We start from the raw sequence: 23,866 nt of genomic DNA, 5'->3' as shown, positions 1-23,866 counted from the left end.
TCAAAGTGACTTAAGTTTTGTCACTCAGATTCCTACAGATCGGGAGGTAATTGCCTTTTCAAGAATTGCCTTTCGAATAATCTCAAAAAATTAAAATGCCTCTGTCCTCCAAACACTTGGACATATATTGACGTGACTCTGACATCAATTTGACATATACGTTCCCTCAAAGTGACATAAGGTTTGTCTATTCAGATTCCTATAGATCGGGAGGTATTTGTCTTTTCAAAAATTGACTTTCGAATAATCTCGAAAAATTAAAATGTCTCTATCCTCCAAACCCTTGGACATACATTGACTAGACTCTGACATGAAGTTGACATATACGTTCCCTCAAAGTGACATAAGTTTTGTCTCTCAGATTCCTACAGATCGGCAGATATTTGCCTTCTCAAAAATTTACTGTCGAATAATCTAGAAGAATTTAAATGTCTCTATCCTTCAAACCCTTGGACATACATTGACGTGACTCTGACATGAAGTTGACATATACGTTCCCTCAAAGTGACATAAGTTTTGTCTCTCAGATTCCTACGGATCGGGAGATATTTGCTTTTTCAGAAATTGACTTTCGAATAATCTCGAAAAATTCAAATGTCTCTATCCTCCAAACCCTTAGACATACATTGACGAGACTCTGACATGAAGTTGACATATACGTTCCCTCAAAGTGACATAAGTTTTGTCTCTCAGATTCCTACGGATCGGGAGATATTTGCTTTTTCAGAAATTGACTTTCGAATAATCTCTAAAAATTTAAATGTCTCTATCCTCCAAACCCTTGGACATACATTGACGTGACTCTGACATGAAGTTAACATATATGTTCCCTCAAAGTGATATACGTTTTGTCTCTCACATTCCTTCGGATCGGGAGATATTTGCCTTTTCAGAAATTGACTTTCGAATAATCTTGAAAAATTAAAATGTCTCTATCCTCCAAACCCTTTACATACATTGACGTGACTCTGACATGAAGTTGACATATACGTTCCCTCAAAAGGACATAAGTTTTGTCTCTCAGATTCCTACAGATCGGCAGATATTTGCCTTTTATAAATTGATTTTCGAATAATCTCAAAAAATTTATATGTCTCCATCTTCCAAACCCTTTGACACAAATTGACGTGACTCTGACATGAAGTTGACATATACGTTCCCTCAAAGTGACATAAGTTTTGTCTCTCAGATTCCTACAGATCGGGAGATATTTGCCTTTTCAAAAATTGACTTTCGAATAATCTCGAGGAATTAAAATGTCTCTATCCTCCAAACCCTTGGACATACTTTTACGTGACTCTGACATGAAGTTGACATATACGTTCCCTCAAAATGACATAAGTTTTGTCTCTCAGATTCCTATAGATCGGGAGATATTTTGCCTTTTCAAAAATTGACTTTCGAATAATCTCGAAAAATTTATGTCTCTATCCTCCAAACCCTTGGACATACATTGACGTGACTCTGACATGAAGTTGACATATACGTTCCCTCAAAGTGACATAAGTTTTGTGTCTCAGATTCCTACAGATCGGGAGATATTTGCCTTTTCAAAAATTGACTTTCGAATTATCTCACAAAATTAAAATGCCTCTATCCTCCAAAATCTTGGACATACTTTTACGTGACTCTGACATGAAGTTGACATATACGTTCCCTAAAAGTGACATAAGTTTTGTCTCTCAGATTCCTACTGATCGGGAGATATTTGCCTTTTCAAAAATTGACTTTCGAATTATCTCACAAAATTAAAATGCCTCTATCCTCCAAACTCTTGGACATACTTTTACGTGACTCTGACATGAAGTTGACATATACGTTCCCTCAAAATGACATAAGTTTTGTCTCTCAGATTCCTATAGATCGGGAGATATTTTGCCATTTCAAAAATTGAATTTCGTATAATCTCGAAAATTTAAAATATCACTATCCTCCAAACCTTTGGACATACATTGACGTGACTCTGACATCAAGTTGACATATACGTTCCCTCAAAGTGACATAAGGTTTGTCTCTCAGATTCCAATAGATCGGGAGATATTTCCCTTTTCAGAAATTGACTTTCGAAAAATCTCGAAAAATTAAAATGTCTCTATCCTCCAAACCTTTGGACATACATTGACGTGACTCTGACATGAAGTTGGCATATACGTTCCCTTAATGTGACATAAGTTTTGTCTCTTAGATTCCTACGGAACGGGAGATATTTGCCTTTTCAGAAATTGACTTTCGAATAATCTCGAAAGATTTAAATGTCTCTATCCTCCAAACCCTTGGACATACATTGACGAGACTCTTGACATGAAGTTGACATATACGTTCCCTCAAAGTGACATAAGTTTTGTCTCTCAGATTCCTACAGATCGGGAGATATTTGCCTTCTCAAAAATTTACTTTCGAATAATCTCGAAAAATTGAAATGTCTCTATCCTCCAAACCCTTGGACATACATTGACCAGACTCTGACATCAAGTTGACATATACGTTCCCTCAAAGTGATATAAGGTTTGTCATCCTTGCGCAGGGGCCATGCTAATCTTCTCTGTATCGTTCCAATTTTAGTATATGTACCGCCGAAGGAGTCTTACATTAGCTACGGAGGCGAGCGGACGTGTTTCTACAGCTCAAGGAACAATGGGTGTCACCTTAGAAAGTTACAGGGCCAGAGTTGGCGCTTTTGCAGCCAGGAAAGCGAGGATTCACGCAGAAGGGAGCCGGAAAGTTGAGTTGGCAGGGCAACAGACGTGGTTCCTGGGTCTGGTAGTAGCGACTCTTCTGGTGATTGGAGGAGTGGAACTAAACCCGGGGCCGCCAACCGAACAGGACAAGATCGACCAGATATTATCCCATGTTAAAAGCCAAGCTTGGGAGACGAAAGCTATCAAGGAGCTTTTGGAGAAGCACAACCAGGAAATAGGTGACTTGAGGAATGGGACGAAGGACTTAGGACCGAAATTGGAGACGCTAAGCGCGTCAATAAATGAAGTGATCAGGGATTACAAGAAGATAACCCGGGTAGTGAAAGAGTGGGAGGAACGGCAGCAGAGGATGGACGATAAAGCTAGGCAGCTGGAAGAAGGGAATCGGAAGAACAATATCCTTATATTCGGGTTGGTGGAGAAAAGAGAGGAGGGCTACTTCGACACGCTGGATACGGTATGCAAGTTCCTCAAGGAAACGATGAAACTAGAGATCCCGAGAGGGAACATCGATTACGTAGGCCGGTTGGGTCGAAGCAGAGGTGAGCGCCCGATATTGGTGAAATTTACCACGTTCGCTTCTAAGCTAGAGGTACTCCGGAACACTAAGCACCTGAGTGGCTCCACATTAAGTGTAGACGAGGATTTTGCTCCAGAAATAAGAAAGTGTAGGAGGGAGCTGATTCCCTATTTACGAGATGCTAAGAGGAGAGGGCACAGAGCTTTTTTGAAGAAGGATAAACTGGTGGTGGACGGGCGGGCCTACGCCCTGGAATACCTTTCAAGGAACATGCAATTGGAAACGCGGGACAGCGGGGTGGACACCCCTGCGGTCAGAAGGTCGGCTAGCGCCGAGGGAAGGACTCCTCGGAAAACGGGTAGCAGTGGATCGGATGCCAATACCCTGCAAAGGAGCACCGTTACACGGGAAAAACCGACCGAAACTATGCACGCTGGGTTGGGCTGCAGGGTGAGGACGGACACCGCGTCGCAAGTTATAAAGTTAACGCCGCAGGGAGGTGCAGCCTCTGCGAGGCGGGCGAGGCCAGCTGACCGCGCGGAGGACAACGGCTTGACAACGGAACCACGGAGTGAGAGGGTCTGCAGGCAATACAACCTGAGGAGCTGGCTCACGAAGCCGAGTGACGTGTCCGGCAGGGAGGGAGGAGGAGGAGGTGGAGGAGCGAGGGTTAGAAGTGGCTCAACATAGGCCCGCGTTAGTGTGGCAGGTTTGTTAAGGGTAGGATTCTGGAATGTGGAGGGGCTTAAGTGTAAAATGGGCACAAAGGATTTCTTAGATTTTCTGAGTGGCCATGATATTGTGGGGATTGCGGAGAGCTGGGCGGGAAGCGAGGTTTTTGAAATTAAAGGGTTTGTCAGCTTTTGGAAAGAAAGAAGAAGAATCGCAAGATTCGGTAGGAATCCGGGGGGACTAGTAATCTATACAAGGGAGGGAATGAGCAGAAAGGTGATTGAGATAAGGACGGGCATGAAGGAGGTAATATGGGTAGGAGTGAGAGGGCACAATGGCGTGCAGGTCCAGATATGTATGGGCTTTGTGTATAATGCGCCGCAAAGCTCAAGGTGGTTTAATCCCAATTTTACAACCGAGTTGGAGGAGGACTTGAAGATGTTGAGGGACCGGTTCGTGGAGACGGAATTTTTAATAGTGGGGGACATGAACAGTCGGGTGGGGACAAAGCAGATAAACCTGCCACACACGTGGGGCTGCTTTAATGAGGTGGACAAGGGCTATGAAGATCTGTTTTGCGGTAGATCGAGTAAAGACCGAATGTGTAATGAGGAAGGAAGGAAGCTCGTCGATTTCTGTGAAAGGAACCTTCTAGAAATGCTGAATGGAAAATACGGCGAGGACACGGAGGGGGAGTTTACTTATGTCAGCCAGCTGGGGAAGAGTGTCATAGACTATGCTCTGTTGTCGGAGGGGTTGGGGGGGGAAGTGGTGGATTTCAGAGTAGGGACGGAAATTCTTAGTAGTCATATGCCATTAACCATAATAATTAGGAGCGAAGAAGAGGGAGAGGTAGTTAAGGACACAGAGGTCGCAGGGCCGAAGCGAAAGATAGTTAGATACAAATGGAAGGAAAGCTGGAAAGATTACTTCATGGAGGCTTTGAGGGATAATAGGAGTGTTTTATGCATGCATGAAATACAGGTCATGGCTCAGGAGGGGGAGGTTAATAAGATGGTAGATATGTTGTACTCCATGGTGAAGAGAGCGGGGATCAAAATGGGGTGGACAGGGGTTAAGCATAGAGGGGGAAGTCATTGGTTCGACGAGGAGTGCAGGGAAAACAAACGACTAGCCAGATGGGCCTTGAGAGAGTTTAAGGCGAGAAACGACGAAGCGAGTAGAGCAAGGTATTGGGAAGCTAGAAAAATGTACGAGGAGATAATGAAGGAAAAGAAGCGGGTTTGGCAAGAGAAGGAGTCTGAAAGAATAAACGATTTGGTAAGGCATAAAGAGATAAAGAAAGTATGGGAGTCCATAAGGGACATAGTGGCGAAAAAAGTTTTTAGGAATGAGGTAAATCCAACTGCGTGGGTGAACCACTTCCATGATCTGTTCGCTAGGGCAGCTGAAGGGCGATTGGTTTACCCAACGCAATTGCTGGGCTCCCAATACATAGAGGAACTGGATAGGGACTTTACGGCAGAAGAAATTAGGCAAAGTATATCAAAAATGAAAAATGGGAAAGCCACTGGCGTCGATGGGATACCAGTCGAGATGTGGAAAATGTTTTGCACCGTGGAAGGAGGAACTGAAACTTTAACAACTTTGTTTAATAAAATTAAGAAGGGGAAAGATTTCCCAGCAGAGTGGGGAGTTGCAGTTATCAGTCCAATTTACAAAGGGAAGGGTAAGAAGAATGAGCCTAATAGTTACAGAGGCATTTCGCTTCTGACGGTGATAAGCAAGATATTTTCTAGCGCCTTGGCTGGTAGGCTGAGAGACTGGCTAGTAGGTAATAAGATCCTGTCAAGGTACCAAGCGGGATTCGTAAAAGGGAAAAGAACCACAGATAATATCTTTATTATCAAAACCGCAATTGACAGGTATCTAAGCGTTAAAAGAGGCCGTATATACTGGTGTTTGGTGGACCTGGAAAAAGCCTTTGACGCGATTGATAGGAAGGCCTTATGGTTTAAAATGAGACGGAAGGGAGTGAGTGGAGGAATGGTTGAATGTATCAAGAGAATGTATGAGGGAACCAAATTTTGTGTGAAGTGTGGAGAAAACGAAGTGACGGACCTGGTTGAACAAAGTAGAGGTGTTAGGCAAGGGTGCAGTCTGAGCCCCTATTTGTTTAACATTTTTATTGATGATGTTATCGACTATATCCAGGAAGGAAACATACACGCGCCTGTGATAGGGGATGAATCAATTCCGGGGTTGTTGTTTGCGGATGATTTAGCATTTGGGTCGTTTACGGTGAACGGCTTGCAGAAGGGAATCAACCAAGTGGCGAAGTACTGCAAGGAATGGAACTTGAAATGCAACTTGGAGAAGACGAAAGTGTTGGTATGCAAGAGGGGAGGGAAATTGAGAAAGGATGAGAGGTGGTTTATGAATGGCAAAATAATAGAAACAGTGAAGGAAATATGCTACCTGGGTGTGACCCTGGAAAGCACAGGAGGGTGGGCTAAACAAAAGGCTAAAGTAGTGGCGAAAGGGAAGCAGGCCTTAGTGGCGATAGATAAGTGCTTAGCCAGAATGCCACATATGAGGATAAATATTTTAGAAAATGTATACGAGATGGTATGTGAATCGAGAATGATGTATGGGGCGGAAATATGGGGATTAGAGGAGGGATGGAAAGAAGTTGATGTAATCCACGGGAGATTTTGTAAGAAGGTCCTAGGGATACCAAGGGTCGGAGCAAATGGGGTAGCCGAAGTGGAACTGGGGAGAGACAGCAGGAGGAGCAAGGTTTTAGGGTTGGTCACAAAATTTTGGTTAAGGATTTTGCAAATGGACAGGGATGATTTAGTAAGGAGATGCTACGACTGGCAGGTACTGAACTTGAAAATTGGGGGATGGGCTAAGGGGGTAAAAGAGGAATTAGATAAATTAGGGTTGGGGTATATTTGGCAGGATCCGCAAGGAAGAAGTGTGGGCAGGACGTGGGAAATTTTAAAGGAAAGGTGCAACGCCATAGAAAGACAGAACGTTTTTGCTAAAATTAGAGAAAAGAGATCTCTGGCGTTGTACGGGGAGATGAAATCAGGGTGGGGTAGACAGGGCTACATTGGTTGCTGTACGAGGGTGGAGAGAGAGGGATGGGCATGGTTCAGAGCGGGTATTTGGAAGCTGAGAGGGATGAGGGGGGGCATGGATGGGAAAATATGCCCTTTATGTGGGGCGACAGAAAGCGAGATTCACATACTATTAAAGTGTACGGAAACCGGGAGGTGGAGGGAACAGCTCCTGAGGAACAAGTGGTTCACCGTTGGCGAAGAGTTGGCCTTCAAGAAAATTTTAAGCACTACGAATGACACGGAGGTCAGGGATGTAGGGAAATTTCTGTACAAAGTAAGATGTAAAAGACAGGTCAAAATTAGGAATTTAGAACTGCCACTGAGATAGAAGGCACGAGAACAATAAGAAAGAGTTATGTAAATAGTATTAGGGATTAAGGAATAGTCATGTAGAGTAGCATTAGTGAATAGTTGTAGTAAGCAGTAGTGCTAATAGTGCTACGTATGTAAGGACTGTGGCCGTGAAAACCTGGTGTTAGGCGGCCACAGATCTCTGTATATAGTCTAAACCAAATATATTATATTATATTATGTAAAAAAAAAAAAAAAAATAAGGTTTGTCTCTCAGATTCCAACAGATCGGCAGATATTTGCCTTCACAAAAATTTACTGTCGAATAATCTAGAAGAATTAAGATGTCTCTATCCTCCAAACCCTTGGACATACATTGACGTGACTCTGACATGAAGTTGACATATCCGTTCCCTCAAAGTGACATAAGTTTTGTCTCTCAGATTCCTACGGATCGGAAGATATTTACATTTTCAAAAATTGACTTTCGAATAATCTCGAAAAATTGAAATGTGTCTATCCTCCAAACCCTTGGAAATACATTGACGAGACTCCGACATAAAGTTGACATATACGTTCCCTCAAAGTGACATAAGTTTTGTCTCTCAGATTAGTACAGATCGGGAGATATTTGCCTTTTCAAAAATTTACTTTCGAATAATCTAGGATAATTTAAATGTCTCTATCCTCCAAACCCTTGGACATACATTGACGTGACTCTGACATGAAGTTAACATATACGTTCCCTCAAAGTGACATACGTTTTGTCTCTCACATTCTTTCGGATCGGGAGATATTTGCCTTTTCAGAAATTGACTTTCGAATAATCTTGAAAAATTTTAAATGTCTCTATCCTCCAAACCCTTGGACATACATTGACGTGACTCTGACATGAAGTTGACATATACGTTCCCTCAAAAGGACATAAGTTTTGTCTCTCAGATTCCTACAGATCGGGAGATATTTGCCTTTTCAAAAATTGATTTTCGAATAATCACGAAAAATTTAAATGTCTCCATCCTCCAAACGCTTTGACATACATTGACGTGACTCTGACATGAAGTTGACATATACGTTCCCTCAAAGTGACATAATTTTTGTCTCTCAGATTCCAACAGATCGGGAGATATTTGCCTTTACATAAAAGGACTTTCGAATAATCTAGAAGAATTAAAATGTCTCTATCCTCCAAACCTTTGGAAATACATTGACGTGACTCTGACATGAAGTTGACATATACGTTTCCTCAAAATGACATAAGTTTTGTCTCTCAGATTCCTACAGATCGGGAGATATTTCCCATTTCAGAAATTGACTTTCGAATAATCTCGAAAAATTGAAATGTCTCTATCCTCCAAACCCTTTGACATACCTTGACGTGACTCTGACATGAAGTTGACATATACGTTTCCTCAAAATGACATAAGGTTTGTCTCTCAGATTCCTACAGATCGGGAGATATTTGCATTTTCAAAAATTGACTTTGAATAATCTCGAAGAATTAAAATGTCTCTATCCTCCAAACCCTTGGACATACTTTTACGTGACTCTGACATGAAGTTGACATATACGTTCCCTCAAAATTACATAAGTTTTGTCTCTCAGATTAAAACAGATCGGGAGATATTTTGCCTTTTCAAAAATTGACTTTCGAATAATCTCGAAAAATTTATGTCCTTATCCTCCAAACCCTTGGACATATATTGACGTGACTCTGACATGAAGTTGACATATACGTTCCCTCAAAGTGACATAAGTTTTGTGTCTCAGATTCCTACAGATCAGGAGATATTTGCCTTTTCAAAAATTGACTTTCGAATTATCTCACAAAATTAAAATGCCTCTATCCTCCAAACCCTTGGACATACTTTTACGTGACTCTGACATGAAGTTGACATATACGTTCCCTCAAAGTGACATAAGTTTTGTCTCTCAGATTCCAACAGATCGGGAGATATTTGCTTTTCAAAAATTGACTTTCGAATAATCTCGAAAAATTTTATTGTCTCTATCCTCCAAACCGTTGGACACACATTGACGTGACTCTGACATGAAGTTGACATATACGTTCCCACAAAGTGACATAAGTTTTGTCTCTCAGATTCCTACAGATCGGGAGATATTTGCCTTTTCATAAATTGACTTTCGAATTATCTCACAAAATTAAAATGCCTCTATCCTCCAAACTCTTGGACATACTTTTACGTGACTCTGACATGAAGTTGACATATACGTTCCCTCAAAGTGACATAATTTTTGTCTCTCAGATTCCAACAGATCGGGAAATATTTGCCTTTTCATAAAAGGACTTTCGAATAATCTAGAAGAATTTAAATGTCTCTATCCTCCAAACCCTTGGAAATACATTTACGTGACTCTGACATGAAGTTGACATATACGTTTCCTCAAAATGACATAAGTTTTGTCTCTCAGATTCCTACAGATCGGGAGATATTTGTCTTTTCAAAAATTGTCTTTCTCATAATCTCGAAAAATTTAAATGTCTCTATCCTCCAAACCCTTGGACATACATTGACGTGACTCTGACATGAAGTTGACATATACGTTCCCTCAAAGTGACATAAGTTTTGTCTCTCAGATTCCTACAGATCGGGAGATATTTGCCTTTTCAAAAATTGACTTTCGAATTTTCGCAGAAATTTAAAATGCCTCTATCCTCCAAACTCTTGGACATACTTTTGCGTGACTCTGACATGAAGTTGACATATACGTTCCCTCAAAGTGACATAATTTTTGTCTCTCAGATTCGAACAGATCGGGAGATATTTGCCTTTTCATAAAAGGACTTTCGAATAATCTAGAAAATTAAAATGTCTCTATCCTCCAAACCCTTGGAAGTACATTGACGTGACTCTGACATGAAGTTGACATATACGTTTCCTCAAAATGACATAAGGTTTGTCTCTCAGATTCCTACAGATCGGGAGATGTTTGCCATTTCAAAAATTGAATTTCGTATAATTTCGAAAATTTAAAATATCACTATCCTCCAAACCTTTGGACATACATTGACGTGACTCTGACATCAAGTTGACATATACGTTCTCTCAAAGTGACATAAGGTTTGTCTCTCAGATTCCAATAGATCGGGAGATATTTCCCTTTTCAGAAATTGACTTTCGAAAAATCTCGAAAAATTAAAATGTCTCTATCCTCCAAACCCTTGGATATACATTGACGTGACTCTGACATGAAGTTGGCATATACGTTCCCTTAATGTGACTAAGTTTTGTCTCTTAGATTCCTACGGATCGGGAGATATTTGCCTTTTCAGAAATTGACTTTCGAATAATCTCGAAAGATTTAAATGTCTCTATCCTCCAAACCCTTGGACATACATTGACGAGACTCTTGACATGAAGTTGACATATACGTTACCTCAAAGTGACATAAGTTTTGTCTCTCAGATTCCTACAGATCGGGAGATATTTGCCTTCTCAAAAATTTACTTTCGAATAATCTCGAAAAATTGAAATGTCTCTATCCTCCAAACCCTTGGATATACATTAACCAGAATCTGACATCAAGTTGACATATACATTCCCTCAAAGTGACATAAGGTTTGTCTCTCAGATTCCTACAGATCGGCAGATATTTGAATTCACAAAAATTTACTGTCGAATAATCTAGAAGAATTAAAATGTCTCTATCCTCCAAACCCTTGGATATACATTGACGTGACTCTGACATGAAGTTGACATATCCGTTCGCTCAAAGTGACATAAGTTTTGTCTCTCAGATTCCTACGGATCGGGAGATATTTACATTTTCAGAAATTGACTTTCGAATAATCTCGAAAAATTGAAATGTGTCTATCCTCGAAACTCTTGGAAATACATTGACGAGACTCCGACATGAAGTTGACATATACGTTCCCTCAAAGTGACATAAGTTTTGTCTCTCAGATTAGTACAGATCGGGAGATATTTGCCTTTTCAAAAATTTACTGTCGAATAATCTAGAAGAATTAAAATGTCTCTATCTTCCAAACCCTTGGACATACATTGACGTGACTCTGACATGAAGTTGACATATACGTTCCCTCAAAGTGACATAAGTTTTGTCTCTCAGATTCATAGAGATCGGGAGATATTTGCCTTTTCAAAAATTTACTTTCGAATAATCTAGGATAATTTAAATGTCTCTATCCTCCAAACCCTTGGACATACATTGACGTGACTCTGACATGAAGTTAACATATACGTTCCCTCAAAGTGACATACGTTTTGTCTCTCACATTCCTTCGGATCGGGAGATATTTGCCTTTTCAGAAATTGACTTTCGAATAATCTTGAAAAATTAAAATGTCTCTATCCTCCAAACCCTTGCACATACATTGACGTGACTCTGACATGAAGTTGACATATACGTTCCCTCAAAAGGACATAAGTTTTGTCTCTCAGATTCCTACAGATCGGGAGATATTTGCCTTTTCAAAAATTGATTTTCGAATAATCTCGAAAAATTAAAATGTCTCTATCCTCCAAACCCTTTGACATACATTGACGTGACTCTGACATGAAGTTGACAAATACGTTCCCTCAAAGTGACATGAATTGTGTCTCTCAGATTCCTACAGATCGGGAGATATATGCCTTTTCAAAAATTGACTTTCGAATAATCTCGAAGAATTAAAATGTCTCTATCCTCCAAACCCTTGGACATACTTTTACGTGACTCTGACATGAAGTTGACATTTACGTTCCCTCAAAATGACATAAGTTTTGTCTCTCAGATTAAAGCAGATCGGGAGATATTTTGCCTTTTCAAAAATTGACTTTCGAATAATCTCGAGAAATTTATGTCTCTATCCTCCAATTCCTTGGACATACATTGACGTGACTCTGACATGAAGTTGACATATACGTTCCCTCAAAGTGACATAAGTTTTGTGTCTCAGATTCCTACAGATCGGGAGATATTTGCCTTTTCAAAAATTGACTTTCGAATTATCTCACAAAATTGAAATGGCTCTATCCTCCAAACCCTTGGACATACTTTTACGTGACACTGACATGAAGTTGACATATACGTTTCCTCAAAATGACATAAGTTTTGTTTCTCAGGATCCTACAGATCGGGAGATATTTGCCATTTCACAAATTGAATTTCGTATAATCTCGAAAATTTAAAATATCTCTATCCTCCAAACCTTTGGACATACATTGACGTGACTCTGACATCAAGTTGACATACAGGTTCCCTCAAAGTGACATAAGGATTATCTCTCAGATTCCTATAGATCGGGAGATATTTGTCTTTTCAAAAATTGACTTTCTAATAATCTCGAAAAATTTAAATGTCTCTATCCTCCAAACCCTTGGATATACATTGACGTGACTCTGACATGAAGTTGACATATAAGTTCCCTCAAAGCGACACAAGTTTTGACTCTCAGATTCCTACAGATCGGGAGATATTTGCCTTTTCAAAAATTAACTTTCGTATAATCTCTAAAAATTTAAATGTCTCTATCCTCCAAACCCTTGGACATACATTGACATGACTCTGACATGAAGTTGACATATACGTTCCCTCAAAGTGACATAAGTGTTGTCTCTTAGATTCCTACATATCGGGAGATATTTCCCTCTTCAGAAATTGACTTTCGAAAAATCTCGAAAGATTTAAATGTCTCTATCCCCCAAACCCTTGGACATACATTGACGAGACTCTTGACATGAAGTTGACATATACGTTCCCTCAAAGTGACATCAGGTTTGTCTCTCAGATTCCTACAGATCGAGAGATATTTGCCTTCTCAAAAATTTACTTTCGAATAATCTCGAAAAATTGAAATGTCTCTATCCTCCAAACCCTTGGACATACACTGACCAGACTCTTACATCAAGTTGACATATACGTTCCCTCAAAGTATCATAAGTTTTGTGGCTCAGATTCCTACGGATCGGGAGATATTTACATTTTCAGAAATTGACTTTCGAATAATCTCGAAAAATTAAAATGTCTCTATCCTCCAAACCCTTGGACATACATTGACGAGACTCCAACATGAAGTTGACATATACGTTCCCTCAAAGTGACATAAGTTTTGTCTCTCAGATTCCTACAGATCGGGAGATATTTTCCTCTTCAAAAATTGACTTTCGAATAATCTCGAATAATTAAAATATCTCTATCCTCCAAACCCTTGGACATACATTGACGTGACTCTGACATGAAGTTGACATATACGTTCCCTCAAAGTGACATAAGTTTTGTCTCTCAGATTCCTAAAGATCGGGAGATATTTGCCTTTTCAAAAATTAACTTTGAATAATCTCGAAAAATTAAAATGTCTCTATCCTTCAACCCCTTTGACATACATTGACATGACTCTTACATGATGTTGACATATACGTTCCCTCAAAGTGACATAAGTGTTGTCTCTAAGATTCCAACTGATCGGGAGATTTTTCCCTATTCAGAAACTGACTTTCGAATAATCTCGAAAAATTAAAATGTCTCTATCCTCCAAACCCTTTGACATACATTGACGTGACTCTGACATGAAGTTGACAAAAACGTTCCCTCAAAGTGACATGAGTTTTGTCTCTGAGATTCCTACAGAATTGGAGATATTTGCCTTTTCAAGAATTGACTTTCGAATAATCTCGAAGAATTAAAATGTCTCTATCCTCCAAACCCTGTGACATACTTTTACGTGACTCTGACATGAAGTTGACATATACGTTCCCTCAAAATGACATAAATTTTGTCTCTCAGATTAAAACAGATCGGGAGATATTTGCCTTTTCAAAAATTGACTTTCGAATAATCTCGAAAAATTTTATTGTCTCTATCCTCCAAACCCTTGGACACACATTGACGTGACTCTGACATCAAGTTGACATATACGTTCCCTCAAAGTGACATAAGTTTTGTCTCTCAGATTCTTACAGATCGGGAGATATTTTCCTTTTCAAAAATTGACTTTCGTGGAACCTCGAAAAATTTCAATGTCTCTATCCTCCAAACCCTTGGACATACGTTTACGTGACTCACACATGAAGTTGACATATACGTTCCCTCAAAGGGACATAAGTATTGTTTCTCAGATTCCTACGGCTCGGGAGATATTTGCCTTTTCAGAAATTGACTTTCGAATAATCTCTAAAAATTAAAATGTCTCTAACCTCCAAACCCTTGGACATACATTGACATGACTCTGACATGGCGTTGACATATACGTTCCCTCAAAGTGACATAAGGTTTGACTTTCAGATTCCTATAGATCGGGAGATATTTGCCTTTTGAAAAATTGTCTTTCGAATAATCTCGAAAAAATTAAAATGACTCTTTCCTCCAAACCCTTGGACATACATAAACGTGACTCTGACATGTAGTTGACATATACTTTCCCTCAAAGTGACATAAGTTTTGTCAGTCAGTTTCATACAGATCGGGAGATATTTGCCTTTTCATATATTGACTTTCGAATAATCTCGAAAAATTAAAATGTCTCTATCCTCCAAACCCAATGGACATACATTGACGTGACTCTGACATGAAGTTGACATATACGTTCCCTCAAAGTGACATAAGGTTTTTCTCTCAGATTCCTACTGATCGGGAGATATTTCCCTTTTCGGAAATTGATTTTCGAAAAATCTCGAAAAATTAAAATGTCTCTATCCTCCAAACCCTTGGACATACATTGACGTGACTCTGACATGAAGTTGACATATACGTTCCCTTAAGGTGACATAAGTTTTGTCTCTTAGATTCCTACGGATCGGGAGATATTTGAATTTTCAGAAATTGACTTTCGAATAATCTCGAAAGATTTAAATGTCTCTATCCTCCAAACCCTTGGACATACATTGACGAGACTCTTGACATGAAGTTGACATATACGTTCCCTCAAAGTGACATAATTTTTGTCTCTCAGATTCCTACAGATCGGGAGATATTTGCCTTCTCAAAAATTTACTTTCGAATAATCTCCAAAAATTGAAATGTCTCTATCCTCCAAACCCTTGGACATACATTGACCAGACTCTGACATAAAGTTGACATATACGTTCCCTCAAAGTGACATAAGTTTTGTCGCTCAGATTCCTACGGATCGGGAGATATTTACATTTTCACAAATTGACTTTCGAATAATCTCGAAAAATTGAAATGTGTCTATCCTCCAAACCCTTGCACATACATTGACGAGACTCCGACATGAAGTTGACATATACGTTCCCTCAAAGTGACATAAGTTTTGTCTCTCACATTCCTACAAATCGGGAGATATTTGCCTTTTCAGAAATTGACTTTCGAATAATCTCGAAAAATTCAAATGTTTCTATCCTCCAAACCCTTGGACATACATTGACGTGACTCTGACATGAAGTTGACATATACGTTCCCTCAAAGTGACATATGTTTTGTCTCTCAGATTCCTACAGATCGGGAGATATTTGAATTCTTAGAAATTGACTTTCGCATAACCTCGAAAATTAAAATGTCTCTATCCTTCAAACCCTTGGACATACATTGACGTGACTCTGACATGAAGTTGACATATACGTTCCCTCAAAGTGACATAAGTTTTGTCTCTCAGATTCCTACAGATTGGGAGATATTTCCTTTTCAAAAATTTACTTTCGAATAATCTAGAAGAATTAAAATGTCTCTATCCTCCAAACCCTTATACATAGATTAACGTGACTCTGACATGAATTTGACATATACGTTCCCTCAAAGTGACATAAGTTTTGTCTCTCACATTCCTACAAATCGGTAGATATTTGCCTTTTCAGAAATTGACTTTCGAGTAATCTCGAAAAATTCAAATGCCTCTATCCTCCAAACCCTTGGACATACATTGACGTGACTCTGACATGAAGTTGACATATACGTTCCCTCAAAGTGACTTAAGTTTTGTCTCTCACATTCCTACGGATCGGGAGATATTTTCCTTTCCAGAAATTGACTTTCGAATAATCTCGAAACATTTAAATGTCTCTATCCTCCAAACCCTTGGAAATACATTGACGTGACTCTGACATGAAGTTGACATATACGTTCCCTCAAAGTGACATAAGTTTTGTCTCTCAGATTCCTACAGATCGGGAGATATTTGCCTTTTCAAAAATTGACTTTCGAATAATCTGGAAAAATTAAAATGTATCTATCCTCCAAACCCTTGGACATACATTGACGTGAACCTGACATGAAGTTGACATATACGTTCCCTCAAAGTATCATAAGTTTTGTCTCTCAGATTCCTACAGATCGGGAGATATTTGCCTTTTCAGAAATTGACTTTCGATTAATTTCGAAAAATTTAAATGCCTCTATCCTCCAAACCCTTGGACATACATTGACGTGACTCCGACATGACGTTGACATATATGTTCCCTCAAAGTGACATAAGTTTTGTCTCTCAGAATCCTACAGATCGGGAGATATTTGCCTTTTCATAAATTGACTTTCGCATAATCTCGAAAAATTAAAATGTCTTTATCCTCCAAACCCTTTTACATACATTGACGTGACTCTGTCGTGATGTTGACATATACGTTCCCTCAAAGTGACATAAGTGTTGTCTCTCAGATTCCTACGGATCGGGAGGCATTTGCCTTTTCATAAATTGACTTTCGAATAATCTCGAAAAACTAAAATGTCTCTATTCTCCAAACCCTTGGACATACATTGACGTGACTCTGACATGAAGTTGACGTATGCGTTCCCTCAAAGTGACATAAGTTTTGTCTCTCAGATTCCTACAGATCGGGAGATATTTGCCTTTTCAGAAATTGCTTTCGAATAATCTCGAAAAATTAAAATGCCTCTTTCCTCCAAACCCTTGGACATACATTGACGTGACTCTGACATGAAGTTACATATACGTTCCCTCAAAGTGACATAGGTTTTGTCTCTCAGATTCCTACAGATCGGGAGATATTTGCCTTTTAAAATTTGACTTTCAGATAATCAAGTATAATTAAAATGTTTCTATTCTCCAAACCCTTGGACATACGTTGACGTGACTCTGACATGAAGTTACATATACGTTCCCTCAAAGTGACATAAGTTTTGTCTCTCAGATTGCTACAGATCGGGAGATATTTGCCTTTTCAAAAATTGACTTTCGAATAATCTCGAGAAATACAAATGTTTCTATCCTCCAAACCCTTGGACATACATTGACGTGATTCTAACATGAAGTTACATATACGTTCCCTCAAAGTGACATAAGTATTGTCTCTCACATTCCTACAAATCGGGAGATATTTGCCTTTTCAGAAATTGACTTTCGAGTAATCTCGAAAAATTCAAATGCCTCTATCCTCCAAACCCTTGGACATACAATGACGTGACTCTGACATGAAGTTGACATATACGTTCGCTCAAAGTGACTTAAGTTTTGTCTCTCACATTCCTACGGATCGGGAGATATTTTCCTTTCCAAAAATTGACTTTCGAATAATCTCGAAACATTTAAATGTCTCTATCCTCCAAACCCTTGGAAATACATTGACGTGACTCTGACATGAAGTTGACATATACGTTCCCTCAAAGTGACATAAGTTTTGTCTCTCAGATTCCTACAGATCGGGAGATATTTGCCTTTTCAAAAATTGGCTTTCGAATAATCTGGAAAAATTAAAATGTATCTATCCTCCAAACCCTTGGACATACATTGACGTGACCCTGACATGAAGTTGACATATACGTTCCCTCAAAGTATCATAAGTTTTGTCTCTCAGATTCCTACAGATCGGGAGATATTTGCCTTTTCAGAAATTGACTTTCGATTAATTTCGAAAAATTAAAATGCCTCTATCCTCCAAACCCTTGGACATACATTGACGTGACTCCGACATGACGTTGACATATATGTTCCCTCAAAGTGACATAAGTTTTGTCTCTCAGAATCCTACAAATCGGGAGATATTTGCCTTTTCATAAATTGACTTTCGCATAATCTCGAAAAATTAAAATGTCTTTATCCTCCAAACCCTTTTACATACATTGACGTGACTCTGTCGTGATGTTGACATATACGTTCCCTCAAAGTGACATAAGTGTTGTCTCTCAGATTCCTACGGATCGGGAGGCATTTGCCTTTTCGTAAATTGACTTTCGAATAATCTCGAAAAACGAAAATGTCTCTATTCTCCAAACCCTTGGACATACATTGACGTGACTCTGACATGAAGTTGACATATACATTCCCTCAAAGTGACATAAGTTTTGTGTCTCAGATTCCTACAGATCGGGAGATATTTGCCTTTTCAGAAATTGCTTTCGAATAATCTCGAAAAATTAAAATGCCTCTTTCCTCCAAACCCTTGGACATACATTGACGTGACTCTGACATGAAGTTACATATACGTTCCCTCAAAGTGACATATGTTTTGTCTCTCAGATTCCTACAGATCGGGAGATATTTGCCTTTTCAAAAATTGACTTTCAAATAATCAAGAATAATTAAAATGTTTCTATTCTCCAAACCCTTGGACATACGTTGACGTGACTCTGACATGAAGTTGACATATACGTTCCCTCAAAGTGACATAAGTTTTGTCTCTCAGATTGCTACAGATCGGGAGATATTTGCCTTTTCAAAAATTGACTTTCGAATAATCTCGAGAAATACAAATGTTTCTATCCTCCAAACCCTTGGACATACATTGACGTGACTCTGACATGAAGTTACATATACGTTCCCTCAAAGTGACATAAGTTTTGTCTCTCACATTCCTACAAATCGGGAGATATTTGCCTTTTCAGAAATTGACTTTCGAGTAATCTCGAAAAATTCAAATGCCTCTATCCTCCAAACCCTTGGACATACATTGACGTGACTCTGACATGAAGTTGACATATACGTTCCCTCAAAGTGACTTAAGTTTTGTCTCTCACATTCCTACGAATCGGGAGATATTTTCCTTTCCAGAAATTGACTTTCGAATAATCTCGAAACATTTAAATGTCTCTATCCTCCAAACCCTTGGAAATACATTGACGTGACTCTGACATGAAATTGACATATACGTTCCCTCAAAGTGACATAAGTTTTGTCTCTCAGATTCCTACAGATCGGGAGATATTTGCCTTTTCAAAAATTGACTTTCGAATAATCTGGAAAAATTAAAATATATCTATCCTCCAAACCCTTGGACATACATTGACGTGAACCTGACATGAAGTTGACATATACGTTCCCTCAAAGTATCATAAGTTTTGTCTCTCAGATTCCTACAGATCGGGAGATATTTGCCTTTTCAAAAATTGACTTTCGATTAATTTCGAAAAATTTAAATGCCTCTATCCTCCAAACCCTTGGACATACATTGACGTGACTCCGACATGACGTTGACATATATGTTCCCTCAAAGTGACATAAGTTTTGTCTCTCAGAATCCTACAGATCGGGAGATATTTGCCTTTTCATAAATTGACTTTCGCATAATCTCGAAAAATTAAAATGTCTTTATCCTCCAAACCCTTTTACATACATTGACGTGACTCTGTCGTGATGTTGACATATACGTTCCCTCAAAGTGACATAAGTGTTGTCTCTCAGATTCCTACGGATCGGGAGGCATTTGCCTTTACATAAATTGACTTTCGAATAATCTCGAAAAACTAAAATGTCTCTATTCTCCAAACCCTTGGACATACATTGACGTGTCTCAAACATGAACTTACATATACGTTCCCTCAAAGTGACATAAGTTTTGTCTCTCACATTCCTACAAATCGGGAGATATTTGCCTTTTCAAAAATTGGCTTTCGAATAATCTGGAAAAATTAAAATGTATCTATCCTCCAAACCCTTGGACATACATTGACGTGACCCTGACATGAAGTTGACATATACGTTCCCTCAAAGTATCATAAGTTTTGTCTCTCAGATTCCTACAGATCGGGAGATATTTGCCTTTTCAAAAATTGACTTTCGAATAATCTCGAAAAATTAAAATGTCTCTATCCTCCAAACCCTTTGACATACATTGACGTGACTCAGACATGAAGTTGACATATACGTTCCCTCAAAGTGACATAAGTTTTGTCTCACAGATTCCTACAGATCGGGAGATATTCGCCTTTTCAAAAATTGACTTTCGAATAATCTCGAAAAATTAAAATGTCTCTATCCTCCACACCCTTGGACATACATTGACGAGACTCTGACATGAAGTTGACATATACGTTTCCTCAAAATGACATAAGTTATATTTCTCAGATTCCTACAGTTCGGGAGATATTTGCCTTTTCAGAAATTGACTTTCGAATAATCTCGAAAAATTAAAATGCCTCTATCCTCCAAACCCTTGGACATACATTGACGAGACTCTGACATGAAGTTGAGATATACGTTCCCTCAAAGTGACATAAGTTTTGTCTCTCAGATTTCTACAGATCGGGAGATATTGGCCTTTTCAAAAATTTACTTTCGAATAATCTAGAAGAATTAAAATGTCTCTATCCTCCAAACCCTTGGACATACATTGACGTGACTCTGACATGAAGTTTACATATACGTTCTCTTAAAGTGACATAAGTTTTGTTTCTCAGATTCCTACGGATCGGGAGATATTTGCCTTTTCAGTAAATGTCTTTCGAATAATCTGGATAAATTTAAATGTATCTATCCTCCAAACCCTTGGACATACATTGACGAGACTCTGACATGAAGTTGACATATACGTTCCCTCAAAGTGACATAAGGTTTGTCTCTCAGATTCCTACAGATCGGGAGTTATTTGCCTTTTCAAAAATTTACTTTCGAATAATCTAGAAGAAATTAAATGTCTCTATCCTCCAAACCCTTGGACATACATTGACGTGACTCTGACATGAAGTTGACATATACGTTCCCTCAAAGTGACATAAGTTTTGTCTCTCACATTCCTACAAATCGGGAGATATTTGCCTTTTCAGAAATTGACTTTCGAATAATCTCGAAAAATTCAAATGTTTCTATCCTCCAAACCCTTGGACATACATTGACGTGACTATGACATGAAGTTGACATATACGTTCCCTCAAAGTGACATAAGTTTTGTCACTCAGATTGCTACAGATCGGGAGATATTTGCCTTTTCAGAAATTGACTTTCGAATAATCTCGAAAAATTAAAATGTCTCTATCCTCCAAACCCTTGGACATACATTGACGTGACTCTGACATGAAGTTGACATATAAGTTCCCTCAAAATAACATAAATTTTGTCTCTCAGATTCCTACAGATCGGGAGATATTTGCCTTTACAGAAATTGACTTTCGAATAATCTCGAAAAATTTAAATGTCTCTATCCTCCAAACCCTTTGACATACATTGACGTGACTCTGACATTAAGTTGACATATACGTTCCCTCAAAGTGACAAAAGTTTTGTCACCCAGATTTCTACAGATCGGGAGATATTTGCCTTTTCAAAAATTGACTTTCGAATTATCTCGCAAAATTAAAATTCCTCTATCCTCCAAACCCTTGGACATACCTTGACGTGACTCTGACATGAAGTTGACATATACGTTCCCTCAAAATGACATAAGTTTTGTCTCTTTGATTCATACCGATCGGGAGATATTTGCCTTTTCAAAAATTTACTTTCGAATAATCTAGAAGAATTAAAATGTCTCTATCCTCCAAACCCTTGGACATACATTGACGAGACTCTGACATGAAGTTGACATATACGTTTCCTCAAAATGACATAAGTTATGTTTCTCAGATTCCTACAGTTCGGGAGATATTTGCCTTTACATAAATTGACTTTCGAATAATCTCGAAAAATTTAAATGTCTCTATCCTCCAAACCCTTTGACATACATTGACGTGACTCTGACATTAAGTTGACATATACGTTCCCTCAAAGTGACATAAGTTTTGTCTCCCAGATTTCTACAGATCGGGAGATATTTGCCTTTTCAAAAATTGACTTTCGAATTATCTCGCAAAATTAAAATTCCTCTATCCTCCAAACCCTTGGATATACATTGACGTGACTCTGACATGAAGTTGACATATGCGTTCCCTCAAAGTGACATAAGTTTTGTCTCTCAGATTCCTACAGATCGGGAGATATTTGCCTTTTCAAAAATTGACTTTCGTATAATCTAGAAGAATTAAAATGTCTCTATCCTCCAAACCCTTGGACATACATTGACGTGACTCTGACATGAAGTTGACATATACGTTCCCTCAAAGTGACATAAGTTTTGTCTCTCAGATTCCTACGGATCGGGAGATATTTTCCTTTTCAGAAATTGACTTTTGAATTATCTCGAAAAATTTAAATGTCTCTATCCTCCAAACCCTTGGACATACATTGACGTGACTCTGACATGAAGTTGACATATGCGTTCCCTCAAAGTGACATTAGTTTTGTCTCTCAGATTCCAACAGATCGGGAGATATTTGCCTTTTCAAAAATTGACTTTCGAATAATCTAGAAGAATTAAAATATCTCTATCCTCCAAACCCCCTGGACATACATTGAAGTAACTTCGACGTGAATTTGACATGTACGTTCCCTCAGGGTGACATAAGGTTTGTCTCTCAGATTCCTACAGATCGGGAGATATTAGCCTTTTAAGAATTGTCTTTCGAATAATCTCGTAAAATTTATGTCTCTATCCTCCAAACCCTTTGACATACATTGACGTGACTCTGACATGAAGTTGACATATGCGTTCCTTCAAAGTGACATAAGTTTTGTCTCTCAGATTCCTACAGATCGGGAGATATTTGCCTTTTCAAAAATTGACTTTCGAATAATCTCGAAAAATTAAAATGTCTCTATCCTACAAACCCTTGGACATACTTTAGCGTGGGTCGGTATACAACTTTTATTGTCAACCCTTGATTTCTTGCGGGGATTGTAAGAGACCACAAAGTCTTCCAACAATAATGAATTTAATCAACTAAAACTTCTTTACAGCACAAAATAATCTCGTCTACAACACACTTCTCCTTCAAGCGATTCACACTTCAGCTCTCTTCGCAGTATTTCTTCCACAATCTCACCTACTACACTACCCTACAAGATGTTGGATGCCTCTGATCTCCAAGATGACTTCTATCTCAATCTTATTGACTGGTCTTCAGATAATGTGTTAAACGTGGGATTAGGAACTTGCGTATATCTTTTTTGTGCAAGCACAAATCAGGCTGGAAGGCTGTGTGATTTATCTGGAGATGACACCTCTGTAACTTCAGTTGCATGGAATGAACACATGAGTATTGACCAGACTGTTTTTACTGAGATAGTTGAAAAATATTTCTGTTAAATTTGAATTTGGTTGTAAGATTTGAGGTTTTCACAGCGGTGAGTATGAAGATTTCCGTTTTCTGGGTTGTTGCGCTGTGTAGTATTCATTTGCCCTGTTAATGGAGGCAGCTCGTCCTCAGAAACGTTGGTAAACTATCGACCATACTACATGGCGCATCAACCCAGAAGACAGAAATCTTGAATTTGGTTTTTGCTGTGTTTGTTGTTAAACTTGAAGTATGTGTTGTGCATAATTACATTATTAATTGTATAGGAAAATTATCACGCAGTGCATAAAGTTGATGCAGGCTTTGGTCACCCGTCACCAGAATACTATGTGACATGATTG

At 38.7% G+C, this 23,866-nt stretch overlaps 1 protein-coding gene and 1 non-coding gene across 2 annotated transcripts; one reads left to right on the top strand and one right to left on the bottom strand.

Moving 5' to 3' along the window:
• Nucleotides 1-2,476: 2,476 nt before the first annotated feature.
• Nucleotides 2,477-2,588, bottom strand: LOC147871071 (U6 spliceosomal RNA). The gene has a single exon (XR_015532856.1). It is a non-coding gene; the product is annotated as a U6 spliceosomal RNA (small nuclear RNA).
• A 1,387-nt stretch (nucleotides 2,589-3,975) lies between these two features.
• Nucleotides 3,976-23,863, top strand: LOC147871070 (uncharacterized). The gene is made up of 2 exons (XM_087341321.1): nucleotides 3,976-6,735; nucleotides 23,792-23,863. The coding sequence occupies exons 1-2, from the start codon at nucleotides 3,976-3,978 to the stop codon at nucleotides 23,861-23,863; spliced, it is 2,832 nt and encodes a 943-aa protein (XP_087197447.1).
• The last annotated feature ends 3 nt before the right edge of the window (nucleotides 23,864-23,866 follow it).

This window comes from Zootermopsis nevadensis, unplaced genomic scaffold (genome assembly GCF_977971745.1).
Source record: "Zootermopsis nevadensis isolate Lab colony 2312 unplaced genomic scaffold, Znev_1.0 Znev_ptg000068l, whole genome shotgun sequence".
Taxonomy (NCBI): domain Eukaryota; kingdom Metazoa; phylum Arthropoda; class Insecta; order Blattodea; family Termopsidae; genus Zootermopsis; species Zootermopsis nevadensis.
This window is presented reverse-complemented; position numbering and strand designations above follow the sequence as displayed.